The 19,731-nt window shown below is 36.5% G+C and overlaps 1 protein-coding gene across 1 annotated transcript; it reads right to left on the reverse strand.

The window, feature by feature from the left end:
- Positions 1-43: 43 nt before the first annotated feature.
- entpd1 (ectonucleoside triphosphate diphosphohydrolase 1) lies at positions 44-19,490 on the reverse strand. The gene is made up of 10 exons (XM_082151821.1): positions 19,325-19,490; positions 7,726-7,853; positions 7,517-7,634; positions 6,215-6,365; positions 2,727-2,886; positions 2,384-2,602; positions 1,714-1,965; positions 1,531-1,638; positions 1,306-1,443; positions 44-1,088 (listed from the first exon to the last, which is right to left on the reverse strand). Exons 1-10 carry the CDS (start codon positions 19,338-19,340, stop codon positions 879-881), a joined length of 1,500 nt encoding a protein of 499 aa, XP_082007947.1. The 5' UTR covers positions 19,341-19,490; the 3' UTR covers positions 44-878.
- Between the last annotated feature and the right edge of the window lie 241 nt (positions 19,491-19,731).

The raw sequence follows: 19,731 nt of genomic DNA on the forward strand, positions 1-19,731 counted from the left end.
GTGTGTGTGTGTGTGTGATTATAAACAAAATATATACACAATCCATCATTTGTCAATTTAATAGAAATTTGCTACAGGTATTGTTTAAATATAAAAAACATATCTCACAAAATTTTACATATCACTTCAGGGCAATACACAGTGTGCCTTACAGAAGCAGACATGAACAAATATTTTTAGCACAAAGGATTATTTTACCTCTCCTGTTACATCATTGTATGTAAAAACGATTTATATATATAAAAAATGAAACAAAAAAACATTGCAATAAAAAATGAGAAACAGCAAAAATAAAAAACATGCAATGACAGACCTAGCAAAATGTCTCTCCATTTTGCAATTCGTAAAAATAAAATAAAAATAAGTGCTATGCTGAACACAATGCTTAAAGGATATCCAGTGATATTCATATGACCATTATGCAAAAGAAGGTCTACAACGAGAGACCTTCAATCTCACAGACATTTCTTTAAAACAAGTAAAAAAGTAGAAGATACTGGCATCAAGAAGATATGTTCTTTTCCATAAATTGGGAAATATTTCATACAGACTAAAGGCACACGATATATTGAATGTAAGTACACTTTTCCTTTTAAGAAAGCTCAGCAACCCTCTTGCATCCAGCTCCCCAAAAACTAAAACCTGTACTTATGACTTGATTGCTTTAATAAAACTTTAATAAAACACAAAAACCACAAATGGGAATAGAGTTGCAGTGGAACTTGTAACCCTTCTCTCTCACAAAACCTGTTTATCCTTCACATGAGGTATGGTGTCCAAATTCTTTGAAATGTAAGAACATTTAGATAAATTCAACAACAAAAAATTCTCTGCAGAAATAAACATTCAGTATTAAGAGACCACAGCAAAATATCCATCTAAATTATGCCTTTCTGGGCTTTTCTAGTGGACTGACGGAAATACAGGCAGGCCAGAAGAAAGAGAACAAATATAAAAAGTGTGAAGAAGATCATAAATGTGACGTATCCCCCATAAGGCATCAGGCGAGTGTCTGGAGCTTCAGCGGGGATCATGTTGGTCAGGTTAAGCATGTAACCTAATGTCCAGCCGGCATCACTGCCTTGTATCTGCAAAAAAAAAAGCAGTTATGACACTTTAATTGCTTTATTTGCAATTAATTTTACTGTAAAATAAAAGTGATTCAGTATTAAAAGTATTAATTTGTACCTAAACCTACATTAAAATGTTTTGAAAATAAATGTTTAATGTTTCTTAAGTGTCTAAATACTTTGAAGCCACTGCATTCTTTGATGAGAAATATTTTTTAATTTACACCATGCTTACCTTTTTAATGAAACTGATGTCTTTCCAGTTTTCAGAGGTGAAATTGTATCCGTCTTCAAGAAGAGTGAGTATGTATGTTCCTGAGAAGCAGTATTCTGAAAGGTACTTCTCTTTTACTAGGGGATAATTTTCTACAATCTACAAAAGTCAAGCAAGTTCACATTTAGACATCCTGTCCCAACCGTTTTAAAACATCTTTCAAAAACAGTAAATAAACCATTTCACCTTTTTCCATGGAGTAGAGCAGTAGTTTTCCAGCTTCTGCTTTGTAATAGCTAATGAATCACTGGTCAGATTCAAAAAGTCCATCACAAAGAAAAAAGCAGAAAAAGCCTAGAAAATCAAAGAGCATGATTATTAACACTAGTTTTGATTTGCAACCAGCCATTCAAATTTATCCAAACTTACCCCGAATTTTCCATAAACAGAAGGCTGGAAAACCTCATTGAAAGAGCATTTTGAGTAAGCACAACGGCTGGTATTGAAAACCTTTCTGATCGATTGTTGGCACTGAGACCAATCCCCCAACCCCACATGAGAGATAATTCCACTTGAAATGTTCACTGCTTTCATACAAGGGGTATCGAAGATACTTTGAACTGTCCTGGTGAAGTTATATCCAGGGTGGAAGCAAGGATCCCTTACCTCAATGGGGTCTGTCTTAGGGAAGAAACAAATATTTAAGAATATAAGATACAATAGTATTAGAGTCAAGTGTATTTTAGATATACTTAAAATATGCATTAAAAAACCCAAAGCTAAAGTAAAGAACCAAAATGCAGCTAAATGTTTCATAGTCCCTCTCAAATTGAACTGTTTGCAGTAAAATATTTTAATGGCTTTGCAATGTAGGTATCATAAAGTATGTACAGTAAATGCATTAAAATGGTACTGTACACATATTGCCTCAATGCAACACTCAATTTTATACAATATGCAATAGAGGGTATTTTCCGTAAGTCTACACCTTTTCTTTACATACTGTATATATTTATTTAGATTGGACTAGGAAAGGACCGCGAACAGTCAGCACAGCTATGGCTTCGACACACTTTTTCAATTGCAATGACAAGCATACCTTGCTAGCAGCATGTGCTGACACTAATTTCTTGCTCAAAGAAAGCTTGAGAGCTTGGTCCTTCCCGTAACAGAGAAAGCTGTGGGTGTACAGGTGATAATCGTTTCCATACAGCCTAAAGTCAATAGAATTGTCACCCGATTCAATTTCCTGTTGAGGTATGAAGGTTATCTGAGTAGAGGCGCCACCCAGGTCCAGAGCTCCAAGAGTCCCTGTGGGCTGCATGAGAAAAACAGGAGCTGACATTGTTTGTTTCACTGTTCATTCTTATACTAGATAAGTAATTCACACTGTATTCTGCACTGTAATTCTGTGTGGAGTGGAGCTTTGGCATACAGCATACCTTATTTAGGTTTTGGCTCAGGTAATTGACGGTGATCCATCCAAAAGCTCCCTCCTCTTGGCCAGAAATGATACGAGCTCCCTGGTAGGAGAAGGGGTACGTCTTCAGTGAATGTTCTACCGAGGCCAGTACCTTTTCTGAGGCTGTTTCATCCTCCATCCTTGAGAAAATAGATGTTATTGAATTTCATCTCTAAACAATTAATTAAATAATCACGACAGAGATTTTTTATTTTTTATTATTTTAATATGTTCCTTGAGGTTCACTTATATATTTGTGTTGGGGTTTTTTGTGCAAAAAACTCTTAAAATAATATGTAGAAAAACAATGATTTTCAACCTTCATTCTGACCCCTGTCTGAAATGATCAGTTTTTAAGGGGCGCTTCTTTTAAAGGGATAGTTCATCCAAAAATGAAAAATCTGTCATCATTTACTCACCCTGTCAGTTTTTTTGTTCCAAATCCTTATGAGTTTCTTTATTTTGTTGAACATTTTGAAGACTGTTGGTAACCAGACAGATGGTAACCATTGACTTCCATAGTATATATTTTTTTCTATTATGGAAGTCAATGTCTACCATCAACTGTCTGTTACCAACATTCTTTAAAATATATTATTTTGTGTTCAACAGAGGAAAGAAACTCACACAGGTTTGGTACAACTTGAGGGTGAGTAAATGATGACAATTTTCATTTTGGGGTGAACTATCCCTTTAAGTCTTGTCTGTAAATGACCATTGTTATGATTGGCTAATGTAATTTCATAGAAAATAGTATCCACGGCCACTCTCTATTGCACGCAAGAAAGTGTTTTGAAAACAAATAAAACCGTAATCTTCAAACAAAGCATTATGAAATGGTTTACTTTCGATTTGCGATACAGCTGCTGTCAGATCCAATACAGCTGACTGCTTCATCTGTCAACAAAAGTTTCTTGGCGAACTCTCCAATACACTGTGCCTCATTTACAAAACAACCTGTGGTCAAATTCTCTGAACAAACATATAAATCTCTGACGCGATCCAGGACGCCTTTTAAAAATAAACCATCCACTTGTTTCTGAGGCTAGTGTCCTTCTAAAGTCTGTACAGAGACACAAATTAGCTGTTTTAACAGGACGCATCAAAGCAAACGTTTCTTTAGGCTTCTATTTAGTTTTCCATATTTCCTCTTGTCGGCAGACTCAAGCGCGTAGAGTAAAGTGACCGGACATCTGTATACTGTATCCACTGTAGACAGTGTCAGTGATTATAATGGGTTCTATTTGCTTTTGACAAGACGCTTACATCCGGTGTAGGCAAGTGTCAGCCATTAAGTGACTGAACACTAGGGGGCGGGGCCTATGGTACAATGATGTAAAACTACACTCACCTAAAGGATTATTAGGAACACCATACTAATACTGTGTTTGACCCCCTTTCGCCTTCAGAACTGCCTTAATTCTACGTAGCATTGATTCAACAAGGTGCTGAAAGCATTCTTTAGAAATGTTGGCCCATATTGATAGGATAGCATCTTGCAGTTGATGGAGATTTGTGGGATGCACATCCAGGGCACGAAGCTCCCGTTCCACCACATCCCAAAGATGCTCTATTGGGTTGAGATCTGGTGACTGTGGGGGCCATTTTAGTACAGTGAACTCATTGTCATGTTCAAGAAACCAATTTGAAATGATTCGAGCTTTGTGACATGGTGCATTATCCTGCTGGAAGTAGCCATCAGAGGATGGGTACATGGTGGTCATAAAGGGATGGACATGGTCAGAAACAATGCTCAGGTAGGCCGTGGCATTTAAACGATGCCCAATTGGCACTAAGGGGCCTAAAGTGTGCCAAGAAAACATCCCCCACACCATTACACCACCACCACCAGCCTGCACAGTGGTAACAAGGCATGATGGATCCATGTTCTCATTCTGTTTACGCCAAATTCTGACTCTACCATCTGAATGTCTCAACAGAAATCGAGACTCATCAGACCAGGCAACATTTTTCCAGTCTTCAACTGTCCAATTTTGGTGAGCTCGTGCAAATTGTAGCCTCTTTTTCCTATTTGTAGTGGAGATGAGTGGTACCCGGTGGGGTCTTCTGCTGTTGTAGCCCATCCGCCTCAAGGTTGTGCGTGGTGTGGCTTCACAAATGCTTTGCTGCATACCTCGGTTGTAATGAGTGGTTATTTCAGTCAAAGTTGCTCTTCTATCAGCTTGAATCAGTCGGCCCATTCTCCTCTGACCTCTAGCATCAACAAGGCATTTTCGCCCACAGGACTGCCGCATACTGGATGTTTTTCCCTTTTCACACCATTCTTTGTAAACCCTAGAAATGGTTGTGCGTGAAAATCCCAGTAACTGAGCAGATTGTGAAATACTCAGACCGGCCCGTCTGGCACCAACAACCATGCCACGCTCAAAATCGCTTAAATCACCTTTCTTTCCCATTCTGACATTCAGTTTGGAGTTCAGGAGATTGTCTTGACCAGGACCACACCCCTAAATGCATTGAAGCAACTGCCATGTGATTGGTTGATTAGATAATTGCATTAATGAGAAATTGAACAGGTGTTCCTAATAATCCTTTAGGTGAGTGTATTTGTCGATGTCTTGCTCTGGGGGCAGGCATATGCAAATACATTGGCTCATACAAGTCCCCCAATATCCAAACAAGCTGTTTTTGGAGCTTGATTACTGTAAGTAAATGCTTTGTTTACAATGAGGATGACGTTTTTAGCTCTGGAACTTGCAGGATGTTTTAATAGGACAAATACCTCTTATATGTCAAAAGATCAAAGAAAATTTGATTTCTCATGTCATGACCCCTTTAATAAAATTGTTCAAATAAATCATTTGCATTATATACACTACCGGTCAAAGTTTGGAATAATTAAGATTTTTAATGGTTTTGAAAGTCTCTTCTCATCAAGGCTGCATTTATTTGATCAAAAATATAGTAAAAATAGTAATAATGTGAAATATTATTACAAAATCAAATAACTGTTTTCAATTTCATGTTGTAAAATGTAACATTTATATTTCACATTTATTTTCAAATAAATGCTTTTCTTTTGAACATTGTTTTCACCAAATAATCCTGATTTCCACACAAACAAAAAACATTATAAATAATTTAAATAACTGAACACCAAATGAGCATATTTGAATTATTTCTGAAAGATAATGTGACACTGAAGACTGCAATTATGCTGAAAATTCAGCTTTGCCATCACAGAACAAAAATCACAATATTACTGTTTTAATGGTATTTTTTGATCAAATAAATGCAGCCTTGGTGAGCATAAGAGACTTCTTTCAAAAACATTTTTTTTTATTCTTAATTATTTCAAACATTTGACCTGTAGGATAATTACAGAATAAAGACAATTCATCATTTATTTATAAGTCTTTCATATTAGAGTTCTATTCCAAATTATTCTCTATACCTCCCTACTCCCTTTTTGATTCTTGAGAATTGAGAATATTGAAAAGTGATTACTTGAGCAGTCTCATGCCTGCTGTGGCTCCCAGGTACACAGGGGTTTCTGGGTGTCTGTAAGCAGGTATTTTTTGCTTGGCCTCCACCATGCACTCCTGCAGAGATTTGCCAGCCCCATCTGGAATAGCATTGTAACTGGAGATGCCTTTGCCTACAGTATGCAAAATGTTGTTGGGAAATTATGTGGTGTTGACAAACTACTAAAGGAATAGTAAATTAAACTCCTGACTTTGTGTTTCATGGAATAGCGAATAAGAAGTTTAGCAGACTGTCTAAACTGCGCTACAATGAAAGTGGATGGGGACCACATTAGGAAGAACAAAAAGTACCATAAATATATAAATTATTATATGTATATTTTTCAAGACTTCGGAAAGACATATGATAGTTTTGTGTGAGGAAAAGGCAGAAATTCAATACGTTATTTAATAAAAATCAGTGACTGTATGGAAAAAGAGCAGCTTGGACAATCTGCTAAATATCTACTTTTTTGTTCCACGGAAGAAAAAGTCACACATAGTGCATTCAAGTCCTGGGAAGTTCGTATTTACGAGTTGGGAAGTTGTGTTTATGACGTCATGTGCGTTCAAGTCACTTTAGTCTGAGCAAGATGGCGGTGAACCTTCTCTTAAGTTTTTGAAATCTACTACTAGAAAATGAAGAACAGAGAAAGTTCATCAGGTGCATTTTGCTTTTTAATGTTTTTAATTAATTTATGAAGCCACCGTAAAAATTATTATTACATGTTATGTTGTTATATTACAATGCTACTATATTTTTTGCATTGAATTAGCTTATTTTGTTGTAAATAAAAAAGCCTGACAATGTCACTGCTAAATACTGTACCTACAGTTTAAGTTGCTTTCTTAAATTAAGTACAATCAACTTGAATGTTTAAGTCATTTGCTTAACTTATTTTGATGAGTTAAAGAAATGTAAACATATGTTGTCATAACTTATTGATTGATCATATTATTTTTTACAGTGTATAAATATTGTGGAATTCCATGGCCCAAACTCATGAAGATCGAGGCTTAAAGAAAATTCCAAGCTTCCCACTCGTATTTACGGCTTTGTGGTGGCGTTCATGTCCATTCAACTCATAAATACGATCTTTTCGACATGACTTGAACGCACCGGCAGACATGGGGGGTGACTGAATGATGATAGTTTTCATTTTTGGTTGGACTATACCTTTCATGTAGTTAAAAAAACACTTAATTTATCCAGAATTATTTGAAATTTTTATTTGAAATCCACTCCAGATCTTGGCCTCTGCAGAGTAAATTAGGGATCATGTACCTTTTACATTGCAGGTGTGTATCTGCCGTACCATGCCTGTGTTGTTCTCCTTCTCGGCAGGCCATTCATAGATAAACACAGAGGTGTGCGAGGAGCCTGCATCCAGAACTATTCCATACTGTCAAGTGAACAGGAACCACTGCATTAGTGAAGTGTGTACAAATCTAATCTGAATGATTATTAACAACCAGTAAATGGTTCACTCATACCTTGTACTTCTTTGGTAAAGGTTTGTTCTGGACGACAGAAATGGACACCATGATGACGATCCCCAGGATGATAAAAACAGTCAGAAAGATTAACACTGGCCTGTGCCATGGGTTCTTGACCTTTACTTCTAAAAAGAGATAATAAAGAGAGCAGGTTGACAATTGATAACAGCCTCTGTGAGTCTTTTTTACAGTGGGAGCTGAAAAAATACGTAAATGTTGTTAACTAAAGGACATGTATTTCATATCTGTGTTACAGAACTGTACAGTAGCCTTTTAAATTATTCACAACAGCAATACATGCTGGTGTCAATAGCATTCAATTCTGCATTCAATGCAAAATCAATCTATACATCTTGTGTTTGTTTTTTTTCTAAATCTTTTTCTAAATCTATAATGCAGTCTAATAATATTTGTGAAGTACTTTACGGCTTTTTAGGTGTTAAAAATAAATCAAACCGTAATACCCCCACAGTCGTTTTAATGGAAAAACAAACAGGGATTGAAAGCATGATGACACGTGTATTCTGCTGGGCATTACAGCTGTCTCCCCACTGTGTATACAATAAAGCCCTCTAAGAGGCCCTTCATTCGTGTTTTAGATTGATGTATTTATTTTACAGATCAGGAGAATTTTCCTTGCTCCAATGAATAACTTTTGAAATAAAGAAAATATCCTGTTTGTATTTTCTGTGATGGACAGGACATCTGTCTAGGGTGTTTCCCTGTCTTTAGCCCAAAATGCTGGGATAGGCTTCAGAATTCCCATGAGCATATGTAGGACAAGCTGCTTGGAGAATGGATGGATGGATTGATAGTTCATTTTTGGCAAAATGTATAGGCTAGGGAAAAAGTGATTCCAGCAAAGAATGTAAATTTTGCGTTCCGAGTGACTAATTAAATTATTTTGGTATGAGATGATTAAAAAAATAAAGGCTAAATTATATGTAATATTATTATAAGTTTATGAAACCTCTGTGATGTTATTATTTTGATTGTTTCATTTATTTTAATCAGCTACTCAACTTTGAACATCAATGAATTCAGCCTTAGGGGAGAACAGGGAATGTTGCAGTAATGGATATAGCACCATAAATGTAACCAATTAGAAATTAAATCACTATCATGACCACCTCCCTCATGAGGTCCACACATAAGTAACTATGTAAAATTATAAATGATTAACATGAAGAAAAAAAGAAAAAAAAAACATTATTCTTTCACATTTGTCTCAATTTATTTCGTGATGATCATGTTAATTAAAGTTAAACAACTGAACTGGTATAATCTAAATCTAATATAACATCAACACAAGTTTTTAGAGGCTGATTTGTTCTGGGGTATTTCCCATTTTCAAGTAAAATATTTAAAATTAATTAAATAATGATGGTGATGGGGTATGACATACACACTAAAAAAAAATGGTTCTTCAGCGGTTCTTCAGGGGTTCTTTGCGGTGGTTAAGGTGCTATATAGCACCACTACCATTTAAAGAACCTGTTAAGCCCAGTTTGGTTCTTCAGCGGTTCTTTAGCGGTTCTTTGGGGTGGTTAAGGTGCTATATGGCACCTCTTATGGTTCTACATAGCACCATTTGACAAAGGTAGGTGCTATATGGCACTTAAAGTGGTTCCCCTATGATTACAAGCCAATGAACCACTTTTAGTGCTATTTAGCACCATTTTTGTTTAGAGTGTAATTAATTACAAGTAAATCTGATTACAGTAGGCCTGTATTTGTGCACAAGATTTAAAATGATCGTGTTTTCAGTTATTCAAACATGTGTAGCCTAGGCTACTTGACTCCAATTTAACGAGAAATCTACAAAATGATTAGTTTCCACACTACTATAATTTGAAGCAGACACATATGGAAATATTCCGTTTGAAGCACACACAAAAAAAAACAAAAAACAGTTCTCCCCTGCAATATAATTAGTTTAGGCCTAGATCTATTCCTTGCAAGGCCAATAAAGCAACATCTGATAAGGTTTGCTTAAAAGGACAGGTTCGCATGATTTCATGCAATTAAGCGGAAAGTAGTTACAAATAATTGCCAGGATTTAAGCATTTCAATCCGCGCGCCTTGCTGCGCTTTTCACCTACCAGTGCCCATCAGGACGCGCGCAGGGCGTCTAACCGCAGAGAACGGTGTCAACGACTGTCGAGGTTTGTGTGGTAAGTCCCAGTGAACTGAGTGTTAACCGATTCCTGCCTACTTTTCAGTATCAAGAATCAGTACCAGGATTTCAATATTTGAGTAACTAATCACACCTGTGAGCGTAACTGCAGCTTTGCTTGGTAAGAATATGCGTGTGATTTTGGGGAAACACCCATTGTGCATGTGGAGCCATGCAGGCTTGCAGTGACGTCACGGGCGGCAGTGAGCGGAATTCCCTAGTGCAGTGAGTCGTGCACTCGTTTTGGAAGTGAAATCACTTTAGAGAACCTGTGTGTGAGCTGCATACTGATCTGTCTCTGGAACTGAAGCTTCTGTCTTTGGCATGCAAGTCAGTGGCATGCAAGTGTTTGGGAAACATTAAAGTTCTGAAGACTGTAAACCACATCTTCTTAACCATTGCATGCACAAACTATTTAATTTGTTTTATTTCTCAGAATTTATTTTTTCTTAAAATGTTTTCTTAAAAAAAGAATTAGAGAAACTGTCTTCATAAGAGGACACAATGGATGAAAGATGTATCCAGTTCATGCAAGCATACAGTATATAGAGATACAGAAATAAGTCACTTTTAAATACCCACTTTCCTTCATTCACTGCATGTAGCAGCATATGTTATTTTCCAAACCAAATAGCTCAGCTGTTGTTCCCTTAAAGCAATAGCTCAACCAATAATTCAAATTCAACTTAAATTCCAGTCTGTTTCTCTGAAGATCTGGAATACAGCTAATGATTCATTTTATGACAGTTTTATGTCATCTTTATAGCTTGACAGACCCATTCCTTTATGGAAAAGAAATTCCCAGGATATTCCTCCTAAATTCACCCTTTGTGTTTCAGAAAAGTGAATGCAATGAGGGCAAGTCGATTTTGGTTATTCCCTAGCAAGAACAGCAGTGCTTTTTGTTCGGGAAAATAGCATCTGCTGCATGCTGTAAATGCAGTGCATGAAGACAAGTGGTCAGATTTAAGAATACAGTTCACTTTCTGTAAGAGACATAAGGTCATACGGGTTTGGAACAACACGAGAGTGATTAAATGAAGACCGATTATTTTTCTTTTGACCCACGTGGAAGCTGCTGTTATCCAGAACAAACTGGATCTTTACAACATATTCCACCCAAATATTTTGCTCAGTGAATCAGGGTCTTTTATTGTCCTGAGAAGTCTCATGTGGAAAGTGATCAATCTCCGTCTTTTTTCAGTGTTATTTCAGGTTCCCTATTGTTGGTTTCCTTCCCTGAACTGTTTGTGTTTGGATAATCTACAGTGTTGCCTGGACACAATGAAAACACTCATTGTTAGATTAGAGGGTTGGTGAGATTTTTTTTTTAATGTAGTCTCTTATGCCAACCAAGGCTGCATTTATTTAAACATAATACAGCAAAACAGTTATATAGTTTAAACAGTAATATATATTTAAAATATAATTTATTCCAGTGATTGCAAAGCTGCCATTACTTCTATCTTCAGTGTCACATGATCCTTCAGAAATCATGCTGATTTGGTGCTCAAGAAACATATTATTATCAATGATGAAAACAGCTCAAACATGCATTTTAGTCTTGGACTATAGGTTTAAGTCTTGTCTGTGAAATCGGGGGTAAATGTCTTACTGTCACTTACAAACAATTTAATGCATCAATTTCAAGTATTAATTACTTTTGAATGCTAGCCTGGTCTTATTTAACAGTTGCTATCTAATGTAAAGGGAGCAAAGAAACACTGCTTAGTTCTTAGACACCAAGAGACACTGCTAAAAGTCACATCAATATAAGACTGGTCTGTTTATGTACTAAGCAGACTAAGCAGATTTTGCACAGAATTAAACATACGTTATAAGTCATATTGCACAAAACCAAAAACAGCTGAATAGTTTGGAGTTCTTAAACACAGAAGAGCATTGGTTGTAAGCAGCTATCAAATTGCTATAAGAACTGTCTGATTTACCGAGAACTTAAATTTACATCCTTGTGGTAGTTAAAGTCAGAGGAAATCCATGGTAAATTAACCATGGATGACCTACATATTCCCATTAGGACTGAACAGCCCAGTTTTATTGCTCTGAAAACTAAGATTAACATTAGCCTCTGTGTTTTTCATGCATGATTTTGCAGTATTTGTATTATTTTATGCAGTCCTATCAAATTTAGAACTTTGGCAATACGTTTAAAAATCCCTTATAGCGCAACCCTTTACATTTGGAAAATGCTTTTCACTTCTGATCAAGTCATCATCTATTTTCCTTTCAGGCCTCTCGGGAATGTTGCTTGACAGGACAGAACATTAGTAGATTGGAAAGAAAAACAGAAGAACCGCTGTTATGCTTACAAAATAACATTAGAACCAAACAGCTCAATCTATGGTCTTTAGTGGACAAACACTCTTCTACACTGTGTTTATTGCATTCTTCCAGACAGAAAAAATGCATCACCTCAGAGCTGTACTGCAAAAAGTTTATGCCAAATGCAAGTTGTTACTGATATAGAGACAGCGGCCAAAAACAACCTTTGGCACCAGTGGCGTGTCGCTTGCCTTACTTAACAGAACGTTATTACAAAACTATGAGTTGCATTTCCTCTTGAGAAAAGGGAAACACACACAAAAAAGGTTTCTTTGTGAAATGATGGTCATTTCAATAGATGTTTGTATAGAACTGCACTTTAACTATGTCTCAGCTGTGAATATTTTATTGACTGGAACACAAGCGATACGTCAGAGCACACTCATGCGCTCAAGTAAACAGACTACCTCCGGTGTTTCTCTAAAGTTCTCCATAAATCAGCCATAATTGAGACAATGTCGTCATACTAAATCCTTTGAAAGCATTGTAGCACGGACAGTTTTCATTATGTCTCATCAGACTGAAGAGTCACTGTAGTTTAAATCTGTGACTAAACGTGTTACATCAGGTTTAATATCTTCTCTGTAAGGTTCACCTGCACTAACATGCCTTAGGTACCTGAGTAAGATTGTACAGTATGAGGTAATAGAAGTCAATGTGACACTCTTGAGACATGGTAAATAATGATACGTGTTACTTGACACCCTATGTCTGACAGTGGTTCTTGCAAAACATTCGTGAGAAAGCGTGATATCAAAGGTGTCAAGTTGTGATGTCTTTGGGTTGTTTTGTGTTGTTATGTATCAAATGCACAGTAGCTTTTCTTTCAAACAATAAAGAACAAAATTCTATTCCTCATTCAAATGTGATTTAGATTACTAAAAACAGTAGCCTACTTGGATTATCTGTAAAAAGCTATCTGATAGCATAAAATGTCATTGTTATATAAACGTTTTTTTTTCATGAGTTTGTTGGATATTTTAAGTCACTAACGTTACAACATATTCTATACTAGGGCTGTCACTTTATCGTGTTAAATTGGTGCGATTAGTTATGGAAACAATTAATCTGAGCAACACACAAAGGTGTTTCATTACTGAATGTCCTCGTCAGAGCTCATTTCCCAGATTCAGCTCATATTCACGATCTCAAACAAATTCTTAAAACTATCATTTTCAACATCTTCAAAATCAATATTTTGATCGCTGACAGCTTCTTCACCCGATCGACCATCAAGTGACAGTGACACTAATGGCGCTTTTCCATTACCAGTACCAGCTCAACTCGACTCGACTCGACTCGGCTCGGCTCGCTTTTCGCTCCGTTTTCCATTGCAGATAGAACCTCCGCAATAGTACCTGGTCGTCATAGCGACGCCGCAGGAAACTGCCGTGACTTAATCTTCTACGCGACACTCACCCGCTACCCACGCAAACAGGACAATGGAGGAAATCGAGTGTATGTTGTTTTTGGATGTTTTGTCTGGCGCGTGCAATGATGATGCAGTGAATCTCTCTCACATTTTAGTATCACCTCAGCTCGCTCAGAACCTCGCCGGAGGTGATACGAAAAGTACAAGGCACGAGGCGAGCTAGTACTGTGTAGTGGAAAAGCCCCATAATATTTGATTGCGTTCAGTACTCGGTCTGCAGTAAATCACTGAGCCATTTCAAGTTTTAGCCTACTGATGATTCTTCCTATTCTTTTGTTTTCTGCCTGCGGTGACAATGAGTGAAACGTCACTTCATCATTGTGTATCAGGCATTGCCACCTTGTGGAATAAAGGTAAACTGCACTTATTCAGTCATCAAAGATTCAATTATAGTTGTGCAGAAAAAAATATACTTACACTGTTAAACTTTCAAACAGCCATAAAGATGAATGAATCAGCTGTTTGAATGAATCGGTTGAATGAATGACTGAATGACTCCCTGATTGCCGCCACATGCTTGCAGTTTTAGTTTAATATTTAGAGTAGCCTATATCATTTCATGGTAACACTTAAGGTTTCATTAGTTAACATTATTTATCTATTGTTAACATGAACTAAGAATTAACAATACTTCTACAGCATTTATTAATCTTATTAATGTTAATTTCAACATTTACTAATACATTACGGAAATCAAATGTTGTATTTGTTAACATTAGTTAATGTACTGTAAACTAACATGAACAAACCATGAACAATTTTATTTTTATTAATTTAACATTAACAAAGATTAATAAATATGGTAACAAATGTATTGCTCATCGTTAGTTAACAAATGAGTTAAGTGTTACCGGTTACATTTTTCAGTCATATGCTATTCATGCCACCTCTGAGCTTCATTAAACAGCCTGTGGAAATTTACCTAAACACCATATTTTAAAATATTATTTGAAATGAATTCAACATGATATGTAAAATTCTTATTTAATAAAAATGAATGAAATAATTGTTTTTACAATAAGTTTTATTTTTTATTAAAATACGTCTACTTTTGAATAGTCGTCAATAAAGGAAGATGTTTTTTGCCTTTCAAAATTGTGTAATTTTTGCATCTGCCAACAGGGAAGTATATGCTAAGATGTAGGATTTATGAAGCAGACTGGACGCACATACAGCGCCTTCCGCCAAAAGTAAGTGGTGTGAATAAATAACACGGCCTGATCCAGAGCTTACACTAATGAGACCCTGTAATATCTCGTCATAACAAGTATTTTTGACTGTAACCTTTTAGCTAGCAGTCATTCAAGACTTACATTAAAAAATGCTTTTCCATTGAGTGTACATTTCCCATTCATCCGTGTGTGTAATGCATTTCTTAGAGAGGAAATAAAATAAATTGTGCCTTTCTTGCCACTTTACTATGCTATCTAATAAAGTCCATTTGAAAGCAATCAGACTGTTTTTATGTGAGAGCCAAGAAGCCTCTTTAGATGACACATCATGAGGTTCATTCAGTCGACTAAGAAATAAGCCAACTGAAAGTGTCTGGTTTAGCGGTTTAGAAAACTTGCACTCAGAATTTCCATAAGAGAGAATAGCTTTTGTCACACCCATGTTTGAAGCGCGTGCCAGTGTGATCTTTTGGTTAACATGGGCTTGTCAGCACAAACACATGTCTGAGAAGGACAGGTTCCCAGCAGATGTCTTCCACTAACTTTCTTCGGAAGAGAGACATGCCAATGCAAACTCTTAGTGTTCTTCTTTAGGGTTACGGTTTGTGGAAAGTTAAGATCTGAGCTTTGATCTCAATAATAACCAAGATAAGGATGTGTTTGTCATAACAGGAAAGGCCTAACTATGACATCCATTTTGTTGTTTTTAGGAGACTATGTAAAGTTCTACACAACTGCACACCGTCTTATTTCCTCTGTGTATTAAATGAAGTGACCTTGTAAAGTGTGATGTATACATTTCAGCACCTCAGAAATATACAGGACAGTCTTCCTCCAAGGGTTTGTTCAGCCAGAAAAGGATGTATATTTCAACTGCTGTGAGCTGTTTTGTGGTTAGAGGAAGTGAGCGTGTCTGTGTTCCAGTTGTGAAATGACTAATGACTACAGAACGTCCCATATAGTTTTAAAACTAGTATTTCTTAATGAACAGTACTGTCCAGCAATGTATTGCTAATATAAAAGTTACAAAAATATATAATATTTTTGGCCTTTTTTTAACATAATTGTCGATCTAAATATCTTTATAAAAATATTATTGTTTTTTAAATAATAGATTTATGTATATATTTATATGCATTAATGTATTTTAAGATTGGAAATCGTTTTTAGTTAACCTTTGAAGTACATTGTGTAATATGTGGGTTTAAATAAATATATTTTAAATAAAAAAATAAAAAAATCCATAAAGTCAGCATGAAACGGAAGTCACGATTGTCTTTTCTTCCCTATTGTGACGTATACCCGAGTGAAGTGGCTTTTCGAACAAGAAAGAATGTAGGGCGGGACTTGATTGTGTCCATCGGGAATGGATTGGATAATTGAATCGTAGTAGTATGCTTTTGCTATGATCTTATGTGATTGACAGGTTGTCCCGCCCACACACCAGTGAACGCATCATCAGAGAAGAGAAGAGGGTAACACTTTATTTTGATGGTCCCCTTTGAACATTCTGTTGACTATAAGTAACTTTGCAACTACATGTCAACTAAGTCTCATTAGACTGGACTGTTTAATAACTGCTAACTCTTTATTGTGATGGTCCCCCAACAGACATTCTACTGACTATAAGTGACTTTGCACGTACATGTCAACTTATTCTAACCCTACAGTCTACTAATACTCTTCTAACACTCTAATAATAGTTAGTAGACATGTTGGTGGAAAGTTACTTATAGTCAACAGAATGTGTTAAAGGGACCATCAAAATAAAGTGTAACCGAGAAGAGATGTTGCAAGAGAAAGGGGAAGTTTTTTTTGATTAAAGATTACAAGGGCACATACACTTGATGGTCAAAAAAAAAGAAGATGGTCATGGATAAATCATTTGTAATAAATACGGTAATTTTCAATAAAAAACACAGAAAGAATTGTCCATATCGATTTCATTGTAACAGGTTGCAATGTCATGATCCCCTTTGACTTGCAATTATCATTAATCTCTGACAACAAGAAACATATTTCCTTCACTGTGGCATCTTTCTCCATTCAGACCAGTCAAGCCCGAGCAGAAATATATTGTACGTAATTTTCCTGTATTAGAATGCAGTCCAAGATACTTTTTTTAATCATAGTTTTCATTCCTCAGTCATTTCCATTTCTTAACCACCCACTCATGTCTTCAGTGCAGTTGTGTGAAGTCACGCTTGCAATCTGTTTGAGCATGTCAGTGATTTTGATTGATTCATTTCAAGTAAAATAAGTAAGCGCAGCATTCTAGAGAGAGGCTGGAGGACACATAATATGTGCTTTGGCAGTCAAATTGGCCTTGAGCAAAATATTTAATTAAGAAGGAAAGTTTAGTAAAAGTCAGTTGCGATTGCTCTTTTCAGAGTCATTAATTTGTGTTACAGATGTAATTCCACGTTTACTTTATCTATTAATATAAAAAATACACATCAGATTGAATTATCAGAGACTTTCCGTATTTCAAAAACCTTTTTGTTTTATTTTGCAGCCAACTAAACAAGCAGAAGTTGTATTATGTGCCCTATCTTGTAAATCTGAACTGAAACCTAATTGATGTTAATCAGCTTTTAGTGAGTGGTTTGTGGTTGGTGATCACTTGCATTTCCAGTAAAGATAGCATATTACTGATTAGTAAGCTTACATTTTGTCAATAATTCACATCGTCTACGTTCATGTTTGAAAAGGTACAATTGTCAGATGGACAGTATACAACATTGCAACATCTCAGAACAACTTTTTAACGGCAAAGATGGAGCTTTTATTCATTACAGTGCAGATGTCATTTGATAGTTTTTATTTGTTTATTTAAAAGTTTCTAAATGTTTCTCTTCATAGATTTTAAATCTAGCACAGTTTGTCTATGACAGATGTTCTCACGGATAGTGTCATGAGAAGACCGCATCTGTGGACAGTGTAAAGATTGATGTCACACTCAACCCACGCATCAGTCATTCATCTGAAATTAGTCATGCGAGATCATAACGTGTGAGTATAGAGCCCTGTACCTACACATGCCATTCAATGACACGCAATATACTACACTCTGAGGTCATGAAGAATCCATTTTGCATGCAACATTTTCCTATATGTCCTATAGTTCACCTCAAATTGAAATAAGTACTTAAGAATAAGAATAAGTGTCCCTTTATTTGTTATTTCTACTCTTTATAAAACAAATTCCACTTTTGAAAAGCCTGTCTTGTCCAAAGATGCGTTGGATTTTTGAAGTATAGCCCTTTAAATAAAAGGGAATTACTTCAGTTGCTTCTAAAAGAGGCCCCATGTGCGGGAGGGGTGGGACTTCCTCAATTGCACATGACTGGAATAATGACGAACATCTACACTGACCTTGTTCTGTCCGCTACAGGAAGTTTAGTTTGCTCAAGGCACTTAGTGGAAGATGGTACAGTGAGTACGTTTTCTCGTTTTAGCATGAGAAAGAAACAGAACTTCTTCTATCAAAAGCATTCCTGTAATTCCTTGCCTCGTGCAAGAATGCAAAACTCCATGAGACGTACTGCAGCTCTACCTAACTAAATAATTTTTTTGTCATGGTAACACGTGGGATGTTTTGTCAGTTACCAGATGGCCTGTCCACTCTCAGGAAGAAATCCTCCGGTGTTACGCAATCTTTCTCTCTTCCTGATGCTGCCTCGGCATTCTCAGTCCTGCACAAACTCTCTGCTAAAGCTCTTAGATGGACACCAGATGCTGAAACCTGATGCTTCAGACGACCTATAGCAGCCTGCAGGGGATTTGCTGTATTTTTTTATTATCTTCCTTTATTTACATTGCTTATTTGTTTGCATGTTTAAGCCAAATGTAGTGTAAGATCTCAGAACAATAGTGGATTATCCTGACCTACAATAGTGCTTCTTAGGTAGTAAATATATCCGATGCATTAACTTTTGAACTGTTTTACAGGAAGTCAAACAGTTAATAAAAAAAACAGCATGCTTCAAAGAACATTTTAAAGCCTTCTAGGAGAACGTTTTGGAGTGTATGATGCCTTTCTGGTATTTCCATCGAGATCATGTTACTGATTTAAGCTGCAAAATGCTAATTATGTCATTTGAATCACTAGTTTATTAGTTAGTTCAGCGAACAACAGATCTTTAATAAAAAAGCATGTGGGAGACTAAAAAACATAATAATTCCTGAACTATCTGCCCAAAGAAACACACAAAGATGAATAAATGACCACTCATTCATATCTAAGTACGTGTGAGTACTACTATCTTTTCTTTAGCAAGCTTGATTTAGAGCAAAAAAACACAAAATCAGATAATTTTGAGTATATTTCCAGTTCCAAATAATGTGATCCAAACATTTTCCTGAAGTTCTTTTTCTTGCTCATTCCTTCCTTTGTCCACTAAATTACATCCTGCCCTGCATGAACCCATATGGTGAAGTGTGAGTTCATATGAGTGGTTGTCATAGACTCACCTTCTTGTTCATCCATGAATGCAGCGACCTATAATCCTCTCTCTCTCTTTCTCTCTCGCCCTCTTTCAGACTCGTTCCCAGCTCAGAGTGCTGTTTCGGGCGTTTGGCTCGGCTCTCTTAGAGGGTCTTTCCCATTCTTGAGGTTCTTTATAAGGCTGGGGGCATGAGTGGGCGGGCCAGTCGCCAAGCTTTCTCCCTCCCTCCCTCCGCCACCAACCATGTTAACGATCTGCTTGTTACCTCTCTCTTCTCAACTGTGGGTGTGTGAGAGAGAAAGAAACAAAGACGCTGACAAAGAGTGTGTCTGTCTGTGTGTGTGTGTGTGTGTGTGTGTGTGTGTGTGTGTGTGTACATGAGAGAGAGATAAACAGAGAGAGCTTACCTTACACTATTATTATTCACACTCT

This window comes from Leuciscus leuciscus (assembly GCF_965113295.1).
Source record: "Leuciscus leuciscus genome assembly, chromosome: 21".
NCBI classification, from domain to species: domain Eukaryota; kingdom Metazoa; phylum Chordata; class Actinopteri; order Cypriniformes; family Leuciscidae; genus Leuciscus; species Leuciscus leuciscus.

Coding starts and splice junctions, on each gene's coding strand:
- entpd1 (XM_082151821.1), bottom strand. Junction 2,887..6,214: donor GCAGGCATGAGACTGCTCAA/GTAATCACTTTT, acceptor TATTTTCTCAAG/GATGGAGGATGAAACAGCCT. Junction 1,444..1,530: donor GCTCTACTCCATGGAAAAAG/GTGAAATGGTTT, acceptor TGACTTTTGTAG/ATTGTAGAAAATTATCCCCT.